At 39.2% G+C, this 18,694-nt stretch overlaps 1 protein-coding gene across 30 annotated transcripts in view; it reads left to right on the forward strand.

Moving 5' to 3' along the window:
* DST (dystonin) overlaps positions 1-18,694 on the forward strand; it is a 306,991-nt gene that overhangs the window by 81,910 nt on the left and 206,387 nt on the right. For all 30 annotated transcript variants that reach the window (XM_032682528.1, XM_032682533.1, XM_032682525.1 and 27 more), the window contains one exon: positions 10,357-10,418. In XM_032682528.1, coding sequence (XP_032538419.1) covers positions 10,357-10,418 — 62 coding nt within the window. The remainder of the gene's footprint in view (positions 1-10,356; positions 10,419-18,694) is intronic.

The following is an 18,694-nucleotide window of genomic DNA, read 5'->3' on the forward strand; positions in this document are numbered from 1 at the left end:
AGCCTGAGGTCTTCCATGAGGCCAGGAGGCAAGTTGTACCTAAGATGTCTGGGTAGTTTGAGATCCCCAGACTCCAATGAAGTCTTCTCCTGGTTGCTTCATGGAGTTCTGCTAGATCTGGACCTTACATAGACTCAGGAAAACTGTACTTACTTGTTTGCTTATGGAATTGGGCCTTTTGTGTAAGAAACAAAACATGAACTGCTGTGTGTGTATCTGGAGGGAACGATGCAGCTAATGGTATGATTTTATTGTTGACTCTATATTTGAGAACTTGATAAGCCCGTCTAATCAATTAACAGATTGTTGTGGGCATGAGTCAAAATTTCTTTTAGAGCAAGATATCTTTCAGACAGAGCGCTGTATTTCGCGTCGTATTTTGCGAAGCCTCAAATAGAACAGTTTGCATGTGACTAAAGACTTTATTTCCCAAGTCTTTTAATTTCATTGGAAGTATACTGCTAACATTCCAAAGCAATTAATTTTGGATTTTAATAGGTAGACATATTAATCAAACAGATTATCCTGGTACTTAGTTATGATGAATTGCAGAGTTTCGAAAATAAGTGTTGTCCCAGATCACAAGATTTTAACTTCTATATTTTAAGTCTTCTCTCCATCAATTAATCTCCATTTTTGTTTCATTACCTCATTTGCAAGACTGGGAAGCTGCTCACTGGAGCTGGGTGAACAAATATGTATCAAGTAAAACACAGATGAAAGGATAATATCTTTGGATTCTGTTTGCAGCTGTTGCTGTCAAGACAGCTTCATTAGGAAGCCCACTTGATGGGCAACGACTGAATGTAACGCAAAAAAATGCTGAAGTTTCCCATTTTATTTTCAGTCTTTGTCATTTTTAATATGTATTTTCTTCCCAACTTCTATAAAATTGAGCACTTGCCAGCCTTTGATGCGTTTATGTCTGTTGCCAAATTTAGTTCACATTCAGTCTACAGATTACATTGCTCACTTTTTAAAAGAAGATTTTTTTTCTGAAAACATTTGCATTTTCATACCTGAATGCATACCCACAAAAATGATTTGGCAAGTAAAATATGCAATACTGTTTTGTGAAAGAGAAATAAAAATATTCTGTTTAAAAAATATATCAGAGGTTCTAAACATTGATTGTTTTTTATTTCATGAAGGCTGAACTCTAATGACATAGGAGCTGATGGGGGTTTTACTTAGTAAAGTTGAGTTGGTAAATGCACAGTCAGGTCTTAGTTTGGTCTTATTTGACTGAAATTCCAGGAAAACCACATAATTTCTGGTTCATCCTCAGCTTTTGGTGCATATAGTTCGGAGTTAATAAAAATAGAGCATGATGGGGCATCAGATTTTAGAATAAATAGGGAGAAATTTTATCGTGATTCATCTTTGTCATCAGACCAGCTGTATATGTGACCTTTCATTCCAGTGCATAAGAAATCTGTTTGGTTTTCAGAGGAAATGAAACTGGAGAGAGACTTAAATTCTTACAGAATAACTGGAACAGCCAGAAAAATTAGAAGACCTAAACTGAATTTATATTTCATTGCTATTTGAATTAACAATGCAAAGCTCAGGATAGCAGTAAATTTGAAATGCTTCCATAACTATGCACATATATGATGTGACAAGACATGAAAGTGAAGCTTTATAAGTGTTGATGATTTGCCTGACAGGACTATGCAGAAGAGGAGCCATTCTTTTGAAAGAACCTTGCCATATCAGTGCAGACCTCATCAGAGGGGCAGTAATAGAGTGGGATACATTTTCTGGAAAAACACAGGGTAGATGATATCAGTTGTCGATTTCTGTTTGTGAGGATAGCAGTTGATTGTGTGACACATTGGGGAACCCACAGTTTGACTTCAGTGTCCTTCTCTGAGAGCATCTGGTAGTGTATGCCTTGGTAGAAGTAGAAGGATCTAGTGGGACTTTTCCCATCCTTGGGCAGGTTGTGGTTAAAAGATTGCAAGCAGTGATGGAAACACCAGCACATAATGCAAGTTTTTCTTCAAGGGTTTAAACATAAATAATAAATATTTTGGATGTGAGCACTTTCCCTTAGGTTCTTCTGGTGCTGATGGATATCCTTCTTGCATAACTAACCCTCTGTGGCATTGCATCAGTTCCAAATTTTAGATATTTGGGAGTAGCATAGTGAGAAAGAAGCACCTTGTGCCTTATCTTTTTCTCTGAAAATGCATTTGTATATCTGCAGATATATTTGTATATCTTTCATGCCTCCTTATGTATGTGTGGAACACATCAGTGGTAGTTGAAACTTCACATCCATGAGTCAGATGAGTTGTAGTTGAAGCTTATCATGAAGGATGGAGCAATGGCAAAAAGCAAAAAGTAGGAAAGAGAGATGAAGGAACTTAACATGAATGAAATGAGACTTTAAAAGAGGGGTTTAGGCTTTCATAATTTTTAAGTGAGCCTCAGTAAGACAATGCATTTCAGGAGTTTGTGCCTTACTTATGAATGCCTAACAATGTTCATTTTATCTTGCATTTCTTAAGTCGTATTACTCCCTTCTTAAATAGGATTACTCCTTTGAGTAATCCTTGTCTGTCCTGCTGCATCTTGGGGTTCTTTTTGACAGTTCTTTCAACAGGGTGAAACACCATCATTATCTCATCTGAAGATCTGAAAATCTCTTATTCAGATTTTGCTATCTAGACTTATTAACTATATATATATATATATATATATAATTCTTCCTTCTCACGTGTGGACCATATATCTCCCTTGCTCTATGCACATACTATCTTTCATCTTCTGTGTTTAAACTGTGCACCTTACCAGGTGCGTTGTCTTTTCTCCTCAAGAGTGATCCTGCAACGTTATATATGGTGTGTCTCCAGGTCTCCTGGTTTGAGGCCAGAGTAGACCAGTTATGTTGATCAATATGGCCAAGACTGAGATGCTGTTTCAGGGAGTCCTTGTATCTTCTCTTCGGGGCTCCTCTCATGCGGCAGCCAGTGGCAAGTTCACCATAAAGCAAGATCTTAGGGAGGCGGTGGTCCTTCATCCTTGAGACGTGCCCTGCCCATCGCAGCTGTGTTCTCAGCACCATGGCCACAATACTTGTGACTGCTGCTCGTTCTAGAACAGATGTATTGGTCACATAATCTGACCAGCGGATGTTAAGGATTGTACAGAGGCAGCGTTGATGGAAGCGTTCTAGGAGTCGCAGGTGGTGGTGGTAGATGACCCATGATTCGGAACCATATAAAAGAGTAGACAGCACTATGGCTCTGTAAACACTGATCTTATTTCACCAAACTCTTTTATGGAGTTTTCTGAAGGCACTATATGCCTTTGCTAACCTGTTGTCTATCTCCCTGTCAATCTTACCATCCGAGGAGATGAGGCTACCTAGGTAATTAAACTGCTGGACTGATTTGAGCTCTGATTGGCCAATGGTGATATGGGGATGATGGAAGACTTCCTGAGGTGCAGGTTGATAGAGAACTTCTGTCTTCTTTAAGCTGACTTCCAGCCCAAAGAGCTCAGCAGCGTCTGCAAAGCAGGATGTTAAACGCTGCAGGGCTGCTTCTGTGTGTGCAACAAGGGTGACGTCATCAGCATAAAGCAGCTCCCGGACAAGATGGTTTAAGGTCTTGGTGTGGGCCTTCAGTCGCCTTAGGTTGAAAAGGCTTCCATCAGTACGATATCGAATGTAGATACCGTCGTGATCATCAGGGTCTGCAGTGGCCCTTTGGAGCATCATGCTAAAAAAGATTGTGAATAGAGTTGGTGCGAGAACGCAGCCTTGTTTCACACCATTAGTTATTAGAAAGGGCTCAGAACGTGCATCACCGTATCTGACTTGGCCGTGTTGATCCTCGTGAAGTGAGATGATCATTTTAAGGAACTTGGGGGGACATCCTAAACATTCCAAAATCTGCCACAGACCTTTTCTACTCACAGTACCGAAAGCCTTGGTGAGGTCGACAAAGGTTACATAAAGACCTTTGTTCTGTTCCCTACACTTCTCTTGCTGTTGTCTAAGAACAAACACCATGTCTGTGGTACTCCTGTTGGCCTCAAAACCACATTGGCTTTTAGGTAGAATTCCTTCTGCTATAGCAGGTATTAGTCTGTTCAAGAGTATTCTTGCCAGGATTTTGCCAGCAATGGAGAGCAGAGTAATACCACGGTAATTTGAACAGTCTGATTTAACTCCTTTCTTCTTATACAAGATGATGATGACTGCATCACGAAGGTCTGATGGTAGTTCACCTAGTTCCCAACAGTGCACCACAAACTTGTGAAATTTAGCCTGGAGTGCAAGGCCCCCATGTTTCCAGATTTCAGGTGGAATTCCATCAACCCCAGCTGCCTTACCAATTTTCACCTGCTGTATGACCTTAAGGGTTTCTTTTAAAGTGGGGGCATTATCCAATTCATTCTTCACCGGTTGTTGTGAGATGGACTGAATTGCTGAGTCTTGGACTACATGGCTAGTACTGAAGAGAGTCTGAAAGTGTTCAGACCATCAATTCAGAATGGAGGTTTTATCTGTCAGAAGTGTTTGACCATCAGCGCTGAGTAGAGGGCTTTGGACCAGGTATGTAGGCCCATATGCTGTTTTCAAGGCCTCGTAGAATCCTCTGTGATCACCTTTATCTGCGCATAATTGAGTTTTTTCAGCTAGATCGATCCACCACTTTTTCTGGATGTCATGGAGTTTCTGTTGGAGCTTGCTGCATGCAAGACGAAAGGCTGCTTTTATTGTTTCATATAGTAAGAATTGATATACAAGGCCTACAGGTAGGAGTAGTTTAAACCCAGCGATAGTTAAGAATACCCACTTGTGGTATGAAAGATCCTGTCATTTCCATGTAGTTTTAACTTTCCAAACTAGACTTGTTTGAACTGAGATGCTACCTTCCTGGAGACTATTTCAGATTGTGGTGAGTTTGTTGGATGTCCTCTGGTCCTTAATTAACAAGCAAGAATGAATATTTGGTACAGACATGGAAGGCCTGTGAGAAGTTAAGGTCAAGTTTGGTCAAGCAGGAGCCTCCAAGATTGGAGAAGTGGATATATCCCCTACTTCTTACGTAGTTTGTGATTCTGGGTAATGTCCTAAACCAAATGTTTTCCCAAGAGTTCATACATTAATTATTGGCTGTTTTTTGAAGGTGATGTTTCAGCACCAGGGTCCAGCTTACAGAAGGAATTTTAGGAATACCAGAGGGAAACCTGTTGTGAAATGAGTTTTGTCTTCAGAGCTTGAAAAATGATGAGTGAATAGGTATGGTGCTTCATATTCTATAACAACATGAAACACATTGAGTAACTGTTCCTTAAATGAGTAGCATTTCTTCTATGATGTAGACAGTAATCTCTTTAAAAAATACTAAATGACCATGTAATTAAATATAATGTATATTACTAAGAAGGTTTTATTAAGGTTTCACAGACAGTTTTAGTTCATTATAACTCTACTTTTGAGCGCTTCCCTTTGCAACCCTAATAATGTTCTTTTAACACAGTTTTTTGAGTTTAATATAAATAGGTATTATAACAACAATTTATGCAGAAAAATAGTGCACTGATACGTGAATGTAAATATAAGTGAGTTTTATGAGTGTCATATGAGCTTTCTTATATAAACATAGGAAAAATGCCTTTCAGGGCTTTTGTAAATACCTGGACAAAAATAGAAAAACCTGGTAACTATCTGGCCATTCATACAGGCAAACAAATATCAGCAGAGAAGCAAACATAACAGCAATAGTAGAAGCTGACGAAGAAAAGGAGATTTTTTTTTTGTTTGTTTTTGGTAAGTCTGTCACTAGGTGTAGGAATTCCAGACTTCATTCTAATGGTGAAAATATCAGAGAAAGAGGTGTAGAAATTTGCAGTTTATCTGGAAACTGAGGAGTTTGTATTGCTGCGCTTATTTTGCATTTTTTTACTTTGGTGTGGAGAGAAGTGGAGACAAGCTTGCTCATGCAAGCTGGTGGTATCTGCTGTGATTGCTCAGAGAAGATTTCATGTATGCCTTCAGATAGAGTGGAGCACTCAGTAGCTTCTGCACATGAGTCACAGCAACCCCATGCAACACTACAGGCTGGGGGCAGAGTGTCTGGAAAGCTGCCTGGTGGAAAAGGACCTGCGTGTGCTGATCCACAAGGACTGAACATGAGCCAGCAGTGTGCCCAGGTGGCCAAGAAGGCCAGCGGTATCTTGGCTTGTATCAGAAATAACGCAGCCAGCAGGACAGGGGAAGTGATTGTCCTTCTGGACTTGGGACTGGTGAGGCTGCACCTTGAATCCTGTGTCCATTTCTGGGCCCTGCACTACAAGAAAGACATTGAGGCTCTGGAGTGTGTCCAGAGAAGGGTAATGGAGCTGGTGAAGGGTCTGAAGCACAAGTCTGATGAGGAACGGCTGAAGGAGCTGGGGTTGTTTAGCCTGGAGAAAAGGAACCTAAGGGGAGACCTTGTTGCTCTCTACAACAACATGAAAGGAGGTTGTAGTGAGGCGAGTGTTGACCTCTTCTCCCAAGTAACAAGTCACAGATCAAGAGGAAATGGCCTGGGGAGGTTCATGTTGGACATAGGAGGAATTTCTTCACAGAACAGTTGTCAAACATTGGAACAGGCTGCCCAGTGAAATAATTGAGTTACCATCCTTGGAGGTATTTAAAAGACATGAAGATGTGGCACTTAGGGGCATGATTTAGTTGTTTGTTAACTGTTGCTCTTGATGATCTTAAAGATCTTTTCCAGCCTCAGTGGGTTTGTGATTCTCCCTAGGAGACCACTGAAGAGGCATCAGTGCCATGTGTCACCTTTGGTATAGTTCTGTTTCTCTTCCAGAGAAACTGTCCTGATTTCCAGACACTGTGAACCATGTAAGTGATAGAGATTCATATTGGTATTAGAAGGACCTGGCCCCTGAATTTGTGCCTGGGATTGAGGAATGACAAGAACACAGAGCAAGAGACCCTAGTTGCAGCAACTGTTTTCTAAGTGCAGATACTCTAATCTGGAGCCTCTTTAGATGCTTCTGTATTGTAGTATAGATTCATGAAGTAGGTTGTCAGTTTATTAAGACTGGAGACATTTTGTTGAGGCACTTTCCAGGCACATAAAGTACAGGAGACTTTGAGTTTGTCTGATACATCACATTAATGTCTGCAATAATAGGTAAAAGCAGACAAACTTAAGTTGATTAATTAATTACTGAGGGTTTATTGTGATGATCTACATAACAGATCATGTAGGAAGATGTCCTTTCTTTCTGCAGCTCCTGCTTTACCTGCATTCTTAAATTACCTCGGCTTAAACAGCACTCCTGCTGCTGCCTTCATGGTGACGCTCTTTCCTTGCTGTTCACTGCTGGTAGAATTAAAAACAGACTTCCTGGTTTGGAAAGCTCAGCATTTGCACTCAAATGTGTATTAATGCACCTGAAAGTTCCAAACAAACAAATGCAGATGCTTAATTTATTTCTTATTTGAGTTAAAGCCAGAGGACTTGCAGTTTTGCTTGCTCTGACAGCACATGGGCTGTTTGCTTCTGTTTTTTTTTTAAAAAGGGGTGTTGCTACTTTGTGTCAGCTAGAAGTCCTGGTCACTCCTTGGCTCTCCTTTGCCCTGAAAAGAGAAGAAGCTCTGAACTTTTGGAGGGGGCAATGAGACAGTCTGATGAAGATGAAAAGGACCAGAGTGCCAGTCTGGTGGAAGTCATGTGCTGCATGGGTCAGTAATGCAGCCCGGAGCTGGGCTGGCAGGGCGGCAGGGCTGTCTGTGGGACAGGGCAGAGCTCTCTGGGGGGAAGCTTCTCTCAAGGGGCTTTCTGAGGGTTTCTTTCCTTAGTTAGTGTTAATTTTTTTAGTAATTTCCCTGGTTTTTACTTCAATTGGGGAGTTTGATTTGGTGTGTTCTGCTCTGAGCTGGAGCACACTGAATACTGTTGCACTGTATTTTCCTCTTAGTATGCTTTTACCTTTCTGGAAGCATTTGGTTCTTTGATAAAAATCACAGTGTGGTGTGACACTGAGATCAGCTGAATTGGTTAAAACTTGGTGCTAACTATGACAAGGTTATGGGTTCAATCCCCTGTATGGGCTGTTCGCTTAAGTGTTTGACTTGATGATCCTTGTGGGTCCTTTCTAACTCAGAATATTCTGTGATTCTGTTTTGGTGACTTTCTTTCCTTCCTTTAATTCTGGTGTTTTTCACAACATGACAGGTGTCAGCTTTCCTCCTCATGGTACATTCGTGTCTGTCAGTCACAGAATTTCTCTGTGAGTGTTTGTGTAATACATATGTAGGTATAAAAGGAACAAGAGTAGTAAGTATCACTTGTTTTATGAATGTTGGCATTTTAATTGAAAATAGTGTTGAAACTATTAGTGACTTCATAGTCTTAACAAAATACAAGTGGATTTTTTCAACTCTTTTTTTTTTTAACTGTTGTCACAGTAACATTTCCCAAAATGTAAACTTCTGTGTGATCAAAACTAGATGAGGTTACCTTAGGAGAAAAGACACATTGTACACATTGTGAAATTTTGCAGCTGAGAAACCTTGTGTTCCTTTTACAAGAGCTGCTCATAATGGAACAGTCAAAAGTGAAAGTGTTTCTAGATTTCTCTTATTTCTGAGATTTTCTATTCTCTATATCTACTAAATCAGAACTTCCACTTTATTAGGATAAATAACTGATGTCAGAAATGGTGTCTTGCTAGATGAAGGCTATAGGGAAGTGTATATAGCAAAAAATTCTCTTAATCTGCTATTTTTTTTTCCCAGTAGTGCAGCTTTGCTCTTTAGTTTTTCTATTTTTCCTCTTTTTTGAGTCTTCAAGTAGAATAAGAAAGTGTAGAGCTGTGAAGTGGGGAAAAAATCATATGCCAGTAGCTTAGATCTTGAGTGGTGTGGAAAAGGGGTTTAGGAAACAGCAACTATTCTGTACAGAGCCAAATATACAACTACACATACTGCCTGAAGATCTCATTGTCACAGTAAGCTGTGGCTATCAAAGTGATAGGTGTGTTAAAAAAGAATTGGAAAAAATAACAGGAAAAAGTGCATCTATGGCTCTTAAATGCAAAGATATGTATGAACATGTAGAAAGTCTGTGAGTCACATAAGAGAGGACTATACAAAGGCTCCACAGGCTTTTATTTGTCTTGTTTTTGCATTTATTCCCCAAAAGTAATTTCTCACGTGGAGGAACAGCATGCATTGCTCAGTTCGGCCCAACATGTACTCTTGTATGATGTCATGCTGTTTTGAAAGACCTCAGTATCACACCAGAAACTTGAAAGTACTTGAAAGACTTTCAGTCAATTTATTTTTATTTATTGTTATCTTTGACTAACCTGAAAACAGTATTTTTAAATGTAAAATACAAGACCTGAATCAGTCTTCTAGTGATGGCAGTGGGTGCAGAGGGGTCTTGTTTTGCTACCTGAGCTCACTGCTCATTCTCAACCACACTGCAAATAGCCTGAGTCAATGAAACAGCTGCAGTTGTGTTGTATGGGGTCAGAAGGAATCTTGCTATTTTAGGCTTGCACAGATGGTCCTGGTCCTAATGCCCCGTGACTCCTGCTCTGGGTAGCTCCGGGACTGTGAGCGAGCTCTGTAGCAGTTGTACTGGCTCGTGACCCTACATAGGTTGCTGGAGATAAATCTTGTGGTGGTTAGTTTTCCTCTGAGTAGAATACATGTATATGCTTCCTATCCATAAGTGGGATGCTTTCTTACCGTGGTCTATTACTTCTGTCTCCACACTGTTTTGTGGGCAATCATTGATGCTAACTGCCATGCCAGGGAGCAAACTGCTGAAAGTGGCTGGGTCCCATATCTGGATTTTAAAGAGAATTAAAGGAGGGTACTTTGACTGTAACTCATCCCTGTGTGTTGGAACAAGGGATATTCCAGCTGAAAAGCATGGTGATTAAAAAAGTTAGCTTTCATGTGGTAAGAGATTTTCCATTGCCTAATACTTTAGTAATTAATTGATTGTAGAGGCTATGAGTAGTATTTATAGCTCTTAAAAGTTTACCATGACTTTTTAAGTACAATTTGATTGACGGTTGACTTCTCCTAGGAAGTTATATTTTTATTAGTTGTGCTGCTGTTGTACCTGTGGGGCCGTTATCCTGAAGGAACTCAACTGGAGCTTCAAGAAACTTTTTCATTATATACTGTAATGTACTGCAAAAACTTTTATGTGCTGTTATTTCGATTAGACATTTTGGAGCTTTTGAAAATTTAAATTTTATAAATCTACTAGAATATTAATTTTATAAATCTCTTAATAAAAAAAATCTTCTGCATCACTTGTAGAGCTTTTAAACCCTTTTCTTTTTCCTTTTTATCTCTAGACGAGCGGGACAAAGTACAAAAGAAGACGTTCACAAAATGGATAAATCAGCATCTCATGAAGGTCAGTTATATCTGTCATGTCTGGATGACTGATTACTACAGCAGCAATTGTGTCTTTTACTACGTTTGGTGTTGGGATGCAGCTGTGTTACATATAAGGAAGATCTCAGATTGTGAGGTTTATGCATGTGCTTTGTCTTTGAGTAGTCGTGGGGGAGTTGAAATGCTGTTGTCTAATGTCCCAAGGTGATCTAACTGAGCATTTGAATTTGAAATTAAAATGAGTCGAAGTTTAAGAGATATGATTTCTTTCTTAAGGCTTGACTGTTTTCTGGAATTAGTATGTCATGACTGTAGTACCATAGTTAAGGCAAATGAAAAAAAAAAGTATTTTAAGTACCATGTTGTGGATGGGGAAATGACCTTGAGAAAGAGAGGTCCAAATCATCCTATGGCATCCGTATGCTACTTGTGGATTAGAAATAGAAGCTTTCTAGAGACAAAACTCACATTTCAATATCTTTCTTTTGAATAGCAGTGAACTTTGCTTCAGGGACAAAGCACATTATTTTAACAACATGTACAGCTTTTAGTCGACAGATAACTAAAAGCTGAATTCACCTTCACTGTATGGCCCTTCAGTTCTAAATTTAATCTGCTGTTTCAGTGCCAGCTGTCTAGCCCAGACATTTCTTTGGAGAAACAGATTGTATGATTATTTAACATAACTTGCTTTGATATGCCCCCCAATTCCGAGGTTGAATTCATGTAAGAGTCACATTAAATAAAAATGTATCTGCAAACTGTCAGAATTGAGATTTAATTAATGAGTACATTATTCAGACACTGTTCGAAAGATCTCCTTGCATTTGTATTTAGAGCAGTAACATATCACCTTTCTGTGAGCAGGGTGAGTCTGCAGTCACAGGATGGCTCATACCAGTAGATTTTCCTTTGTGGGTTTGCTAGACCCAAAGGAAACATGCTGTATAGAAACAGCTACTCCAAGGACCCTTTCTATGCACATACCTCCTCATTGTAATCCTGAAACATCGAAGTGGCCCCATGTCCTTGCAGAAGTCTTCTACTTGCTAATGAGAAAAGACAAAAGGCAGGTCTGCAGCCTTCCATTTCTGAATTTTGCCTCCTGTTTATGGTGTAAGAAATGTATCCATTGTCCAGTAGTTCAAACAAATTAGATTTAAAGAAAAAAACATCCAGGAAGGTTACCAGTACCTGGCAGTAAAATGCAATATCCAAATTAACCATCAGGCATTTATTCTTCTAACTGAGGGTAATTGTTGTCATGTTTGTAGAGGCTACTAATCTTTTTATATATTAAAGATGCATTTTAAAAATGCGTCTGTGGGATGGGGAAAAGCCTGTCTGAAGATTTTTGGAGAGCAATGCTTTAATACAAGTTAAAAACAGTGCATATTTTTACAGAAGAGCAGTGTACTGATAACGATATTTCTATATACCATTGTTTTACACCCTTCTGAAACATGCACAGTCATGATTTCCATACTGTCAACCTCTTGGGAATAGCTTAAAAAAGATTTAGACTCTAAACCCCTAAGAAAATCAGAGTAAAGAGCTCACACTAAATCCTGTTGCCTTGCTTGCCAATGTCAGTGGCCTTAGGCCTTCATTTTCAGGTAGTTCTCACTGTGGGTGATTGCAGAGGTATAGATACAGATAGATAATGTGTGTCTGTGTGTATTGCTGGCACTGATTTTCATCTTGGATTGCTCACTTTAGAATTCAAGTAAAGGATCGTTAACTTATACAAATATAGTTTGACTATAGCTCTTCCATTAACTCGGAATTTATGTAGCAACTCAGCTTTATCTTCTGGAAATAGTTTGAAAGCAGTTGGTGATACAGTTGTCAAATTTCTGTTCTTAGAGTATTGTTTCTAGAACAGTGACTTGGATGGAAATTAAAATCAAACCTTCAGATGCTTTCTCTTAAGACACAAAAGTGTATTTAGAAAACTTTATATAATGGAGGGAATGTAGAAAAAAGAGCACAATAAATGAGTGAATTTCTAGCAGAGATACTGGACCTGTCCTGGTCAATGCATTAAGTTGAAGTTGAGCCCTAGTTTTCATGTACCTTGGATTTAGTACAAAACATGCAACTCATGTTTACCCATTCACTGCGCATAACTCGTTGCGCACAAATGAAGGTGGGAATTGTCTCATTTCAGGCATCTCAATAGCTTTATCTGAGCTGGTTACTCGGGCTTCTTTAGTAGGTAGCAGAGGGAAGAAGCCCTTATAGATGTCTACCCATAAGGCATCTCCCCAAGGGGAAGTGAATTGTGTCTCAGAAGTGCTTTTGTTCCACTGATCGAAAAAGGTCGGTGTGCTTTTATCTGATGCCGTGTAGGGTTCGACAAGAAGCAGAAAAGATGAAGGTGATCGTGGAAGTTATGAGAGATCATAACACCAGACCATATATGTGGACAGGACCCTGCTATGGGCATGGGGACGGATCACATTTTAATTTCATCTGTTTTCTTTCTTGTTTGTTTTTTTTTTTTTTTCTCTTTTCCCTGTTTCTTTTCTCTGTCCCCTACTTGTTTTTTTGGTTTTCTCTGTTTTTCTTTTCTCATCTCTTTTTATGTTTTCCCTGCTTGTTTAGTTCTTCATCACTCATTTTAATTGATCTTCTATTCTCCTGCACTCCTTGGGAAAATACCAGACCTTTGTGCCTTTATAAAGGTGTATTCAAGAGGGTTTTTTCCAGGTCAGCAGAAATGGTGCTTTTACTAGTTACCATAATTCTTTGGGGGTCGGCATAGAAGCCTACTGTCACTCTTGTAATTGATCTGTCTGTGATTCACTGAGTAACTTGTAAATATTTACCATTCTACTCTCCATTGCCTATCTCTAGTTGCATTGGATTCAAAGCCTGTAAGTGTGTAGTATTTAAAATTCAGTGTGTAAGATTAGTCTGTTGACAGCTTAGTTGATTAGTAAGGCATGTTGTGTGCTTTGCTAAACTAGAAACATAGTCATTGCAGAAATATTTCGTGCTAATTATTTTGATATACATAGTTTTAGAGACAAGTACCTAATGTATTATGTGCAAAATTCAGCTGTTGAATCTTTGAATTCCACAGTTTAAGATGAAGTGGACGGTCACTACATTTTTTAAATGCTGAAGTTTTTCTTTTGAATTGATAACAGATTTTCTGAGGACTGATTAGAGCATTGGCCTTGCTAAGGCTACTGTTTACTGTCTGATGTGGGGCTCCAGTTTAAATGTTATCTTCTGTGTCTTATTGACATACGGGCTGGAGAGGTGAGATATTGGACTTTAGACTCTGCTACTGCTGTGGTATGAGCTTCCAGGGAGAAACTCACATGCCAAAGTAGTGTGGTGATGGGGTAGAGGTCTCCTCTCTTGTCTGAACTGCCCTCTGCTTCCAGCAAGCATTTCACTTTGCTGCTGCCAAAATAAGATGTTAAATTCTAGTACTTGCTAGACAGTAAGTAATCCTTGATGTGACAAGAAAAGGTACATTTGTGGTAGCAAGGGGTTTAGTGTAGTGGTTGCATAGTTCTAAATCACCTAAAGAGAAATCCAGCTTCCAGGAAAGCCCAGAAATTCTTCCTGACATCCTTTGAATCCCAAACCCCAAAATTTAAGCAAAGAGTGAGACTGGTTTGAAATACAGGTGGAAGATGAGATAAAAGTCAGAAAATGAAAGAAGTTGATGATGAAAAAGGAGTAAAAGCAGGCAAATTCTTCTTTGTTGTTCAATTCCTTTCTCAAATCAATTTAAAAATAATTTTGTAGTACCAGATCTTAGTCCTGACAAATTAAATGTGTTATTTTGAAATATTCTAAGTTTCTTTACCAGAAATTAGGACTGAAGGCAAGGCAACCAAAAACTGGCTAGTGGTATGGTGAACACCCATGTATCTTCCTACTAAGGAAAATATCATCTTTCTCATGGAGGAAAAGGTTGTAGAGAGTCTCTTGTCTGACCTTCTAGCAGCCATATGGGCCTCTGGGTGCCTGAGCAGCTCCCTGGAGAGGGAGATCTGTCCTTTTCATGGCACTGACAGGGTGGGTTGGCTTTTGGGACCCTTGAGTGACTGGACCTTGGGAGAAGCATGCTGCTGATAGGAGGAATGGGCAGCATCCCTGTACAGTCATTAGTTGTTCCAAAAGTAATTTTTGAAGGTCTTATGAGCAAGAAGCATTTATAAGTAGCAGGACAAAATGCTTTTAAAACTATTGTTTTAAAGCTTAGTGTTCAAAATCATGTACTGTGTTGCAGTGATAGTGCATTAGAGAGAGAATAGCTTTCTGTTGTGCAAAGACTGAATGAATAATTCAGAATAGAAACCTGAAGTTATTGATTCCTGTGAATCCTTCAAGCAGCACAGGGTTTGCAAATGGCTTCTTGAGTCGATTGCATTGTGAGATGTTCAGGTATGACCTTAATGGCAGCATGACCGACCATTCCTGATAAAGCACAGTCATTCCCTTGCTGAAAACTGGCACTTTACGAACACTAGTAGTTATTGTTTTTAGATAGCACTACTCCGCAGTATCTCAGTATCTTCTTTTTAGCCGTGCATTTAAGATGTCATTTAAAATTCCCCACCTCTTCTTTTAGAAATGAACACTTTGTAGATCTACACTGATATTTGAAGGATGAGGAACCTGGTGTTAGTCTTATGGTAGTGACTTCTTAAAAAAGTCTCAATTTAACACCTCTAGATTTTGAAACATACTCAGAAAACCTGCTTTCTTTTTTCTTTTTTTTTTTTTTTCCCCATGTGTTAAAATAAGACAAAGATTCCTTGCTGTGCTAGTGCATCTAAATGAACCTACTATGTGTTCCTCAGAGTTTATTCTGACAACTGCTGCAAACTGTGTTGGGAACGAATTCTGTAAAATCACATTTCAACGTGGCCCACAGCTTGCTTTAGGCACTGGGTGCAGCCAAAATGTTAGTGTTTCCTCCTTGTTTTGTTTTTCAGTTGTTCCAGAAGGCCCATTGTCTGCTGGTAGACAAAAGAATATACCAGTTTTACTCCTAAAATTTTTGCCATTGTATGTTCAGGACTGTTCTGAAAGGTCTTGAAGTGTGTTTTACCTTTGAGACATGCTCCTTCTGAAAAATAAATAAAAATAACTCTTGAAGAAGATCATCATTTAATGGCGTAAAGAAGTTTTTGATTTTGTTATTTTCCCTGGAAATATGTATAATTATAATTTATTCATGCTGCATTGCATACAAATCTTTCAAAAGTCTTCTACTTGGAGGTAAACCACATAACATCTTTCACCTGCTTAGTATAATCTATAGTTGTTTGCAAGGCTGCTCAGCAAGCCAAACTCATGACTTTTTTACTGTAATGGAAATTTAGATGGCAGAGGAAGGTAACCAGGAGACAGTGAGGAAAAGTAGTGCCAGAATGCCAGAAGTTGAAGCTGCAAAAGAGGAGGAAATTGTACAAGCTTTAAGGCTACTGATAAATTGCATCACAAAAAACTCTCTGCAGTCAATCAATCAATGAAGCAAACAAACAAATTCAAGTCAATAAAAACTGCACCAAAGCTTTCAAGTTTATTTGATAGTCTTTAATGAATTTAGACTTTGTGACTAATTGGTCACAGGAAAGAGAGTAATTGAAAACAGTAAATTAAATATGCATGAAATACAGTATGACTTGAGCACATCAATATTTTTGTGGCATGCAGTCCTATTGTACCAGTTGAGCATATGCTTTTATGTATGTTGGGTTTAAAGTTTTTTTTTTTTATATAGGTGATCATATATGAAAGAATGAGTATAAGGCAAATTAAGGCTGTTATGTGATTACTGCATGATGGACTAAAACCACTAGAATCAATGTTTCATGTGATAGACTAATATATTAATATATTAATTAATTCTCTTTGTGTGTGTTCATTGTTTGCAATTAGCTCTCAGCCCAGATTTTCTTTAATATTATTTATTCCTTAGAGATTGCAAGAGATGAAATTCTACCATTTGCAATTAGGTGTTGGCTTTTTAATTAATTGTTAAATTATGCATGGAATTATTTTTATCTATATACTTTTGATGTATCTGTATTTAATAATAATTTATATATCAGTTTAGAAGTACTATGCCTTGATCTAGCTCCCTTGGAGCCACTGTAAGTGTGCCATTGGCTCCAGTGGGAGTAGTATTTGTGGACTTCAGACAGTGAGCAACTTCAAACATTTAATTATAAACATTAACTAAGTATTTTGTTCTACAGCAATATTTCATATAATCTGGGAAGCAAGGCTTGCCCTGAGGTAACGTAGATGTGTGACTGCATGAGGACCTAAGAAGGCACCAGAATAAACATGTTTCTCCTATACAGAAACATGTTATCTGTTAAAGGCATTTATGGTGTTTTGAACGGTGAATTTAAAGGTAGTCACATAGTGTTCAAAATCTGTCTCTACTTAGAGTACCTTGAATTTAATTGGAATAAAGTTCTAGCTGCCAGTTTTAGTACTTTACCTGCTTCAGGCATGTTTGGAGTGTATTGCCTCTGGTCAGAGCTAGTTTTAAGCTGTAGGAGTCAGATCTATTGTCTCTTTGATGTTATTAGCATTACATTTGCATATTTTAAACAGTTCCTCCCTGATAAGTTACATTTGGCAGTGTGTAGTAAAGGTTGCGAAAGGCGAGAGCAAGCTGGAAGCACAAGGGGTGGAGACAAATGAATGCACATTATAACTGAAACATTGGCTTGTCTCTGGCCAAAGATAAAACAGAGCAAAAGGTGAATGTGGCTGCTGTCAATTGGAAGTCTTGAACTGGATTAGGGAAGCTGATGGTAGATTTTTGGTCACCAACTGGCATCAGAAGGAGAGCACTGTATAGCAGTTGGGAAAAACATTTATCCTCATAATTGACAGGAGGAACAATGTAGAGTTCTGCATCTGAACACCTACAGAGGAGCCCTCAGTAGTCTATTCAAGAAAAAGGTGTTTCTGTGGCTCATCCCCAAGCAGGTGTGCAAACCAGATTAGGGCACACTCACTGTTCTGTTCCCTGCCTGCTGCAGAAGTTGGGGTGACTGCCTCTGTGTCTTCTGAGTGAAGTGCCAGCCAGAGAGATCTTCAGCTTGTCAAGTTCAAAAAGTTGCTGTCAAAGTTGCCTAGTTAGATAGGTCTGGACTGGCTGGGAGGGACTGCTTCAAAATTTAAAACAGAAAGATAACTAGGAAGCAAGTGTCGCAAAATCCCAGGCTCATCTTCAAAAGCAAAGAGAGAAGTGAGAAGTAAAGAGAGGACAATGAACTGGGAAAAGCAGTGGGTAGGGTCTCCTGGGGTAGTAATACAGTAGAGGGAGAAATGCAGGAGATCTGGCAGTCATTGTAGATGTTTGTGTCAGAGGCACAAAGGCAGGTTGCTGACAGGTAGAACAGATAGGAGGCATGTTATAGAATATACTGCTGCTTTCAAGAGATGTGTGAAATACAGATGAGCTGTACAAGAAGTGGAAATAAGGGGAGCAGGACTAAAGGTTTGTTATAAAGGAGTTAGTAAAGCAAGGTGGGATAAAGTCCAGCGGAACTTAGTGTGACATGGAAGTCCACAGGTAGAAAGAAGACTGTTCAGATAAGTTATATGTTTTCTGGTTGAACAGCTTTATTTACCCAATAGTTAGTAACTAATGGAAATAATTTTTAGCATTTTATCATTCTGTTTAAGAATTCAGAAGAGACTGAGGACTCCTAGGAGTCTGCAATTATAGTAAGCATAATACCTTTATCCCCAACAGAAGAAAAGAAAGAGGAGTTATAGACCTCTCAGGGTAATTTCTCTCCCTGGGGAGACTATGTTACAATGGGTCTTTGAAAGCAGATGGACAAAGAGGAAGTGGTGTACACGGTGTATCTACACTTTTTCTACATGCTACCACGTGTAGTCTCATTTGCATACTATTGCCACAAAATTTGAATGAAAGGATCCTAGATACAGCTTGTTGGGATATTGCCATCAATGACTGCTGCAACTGCAGCTAGAACTGGCACTGGGAAGAACCAGTGCCGGTGGTTGTTGCTGCTGTCATGGCTGCTGTCAGGTGTTCTCGCAGCATCATCTGGGTCTGAGAGGCAACACTCATGAACAAGGACCTTCCACCCACAGGAAAGATCCCAGTGCCTTCTGCCCTTGCTGTGCCACATCCTCAAGTGACGTTTTGAACTCAGTCACTTTATCTTTGTAGTGATACGTCTGTTTCTCTAACACTGCAGCTGTTAGAGCCTTTTCTCTGGCTCAGGCCTTTTGTCATGTCAGCAACAAGTGTCACCCTTGCCCTGC

Source organism: Chiroxiphia lanceolata, chromosome 3 (genome assembly GCF_009829145.1).
Source record: "Chiroxiphia lanceolata isolate bChiLan1 chromosome 3, bChiLan1.pri, whole genome shotgun sequence".
NCBI classification, from domain to species: Eukaryota; Metazoa; Chordata; class Aves; order Passeriformes; family Pipridae; genus Chiroxiphia; species Chiroxiphia lanceolata.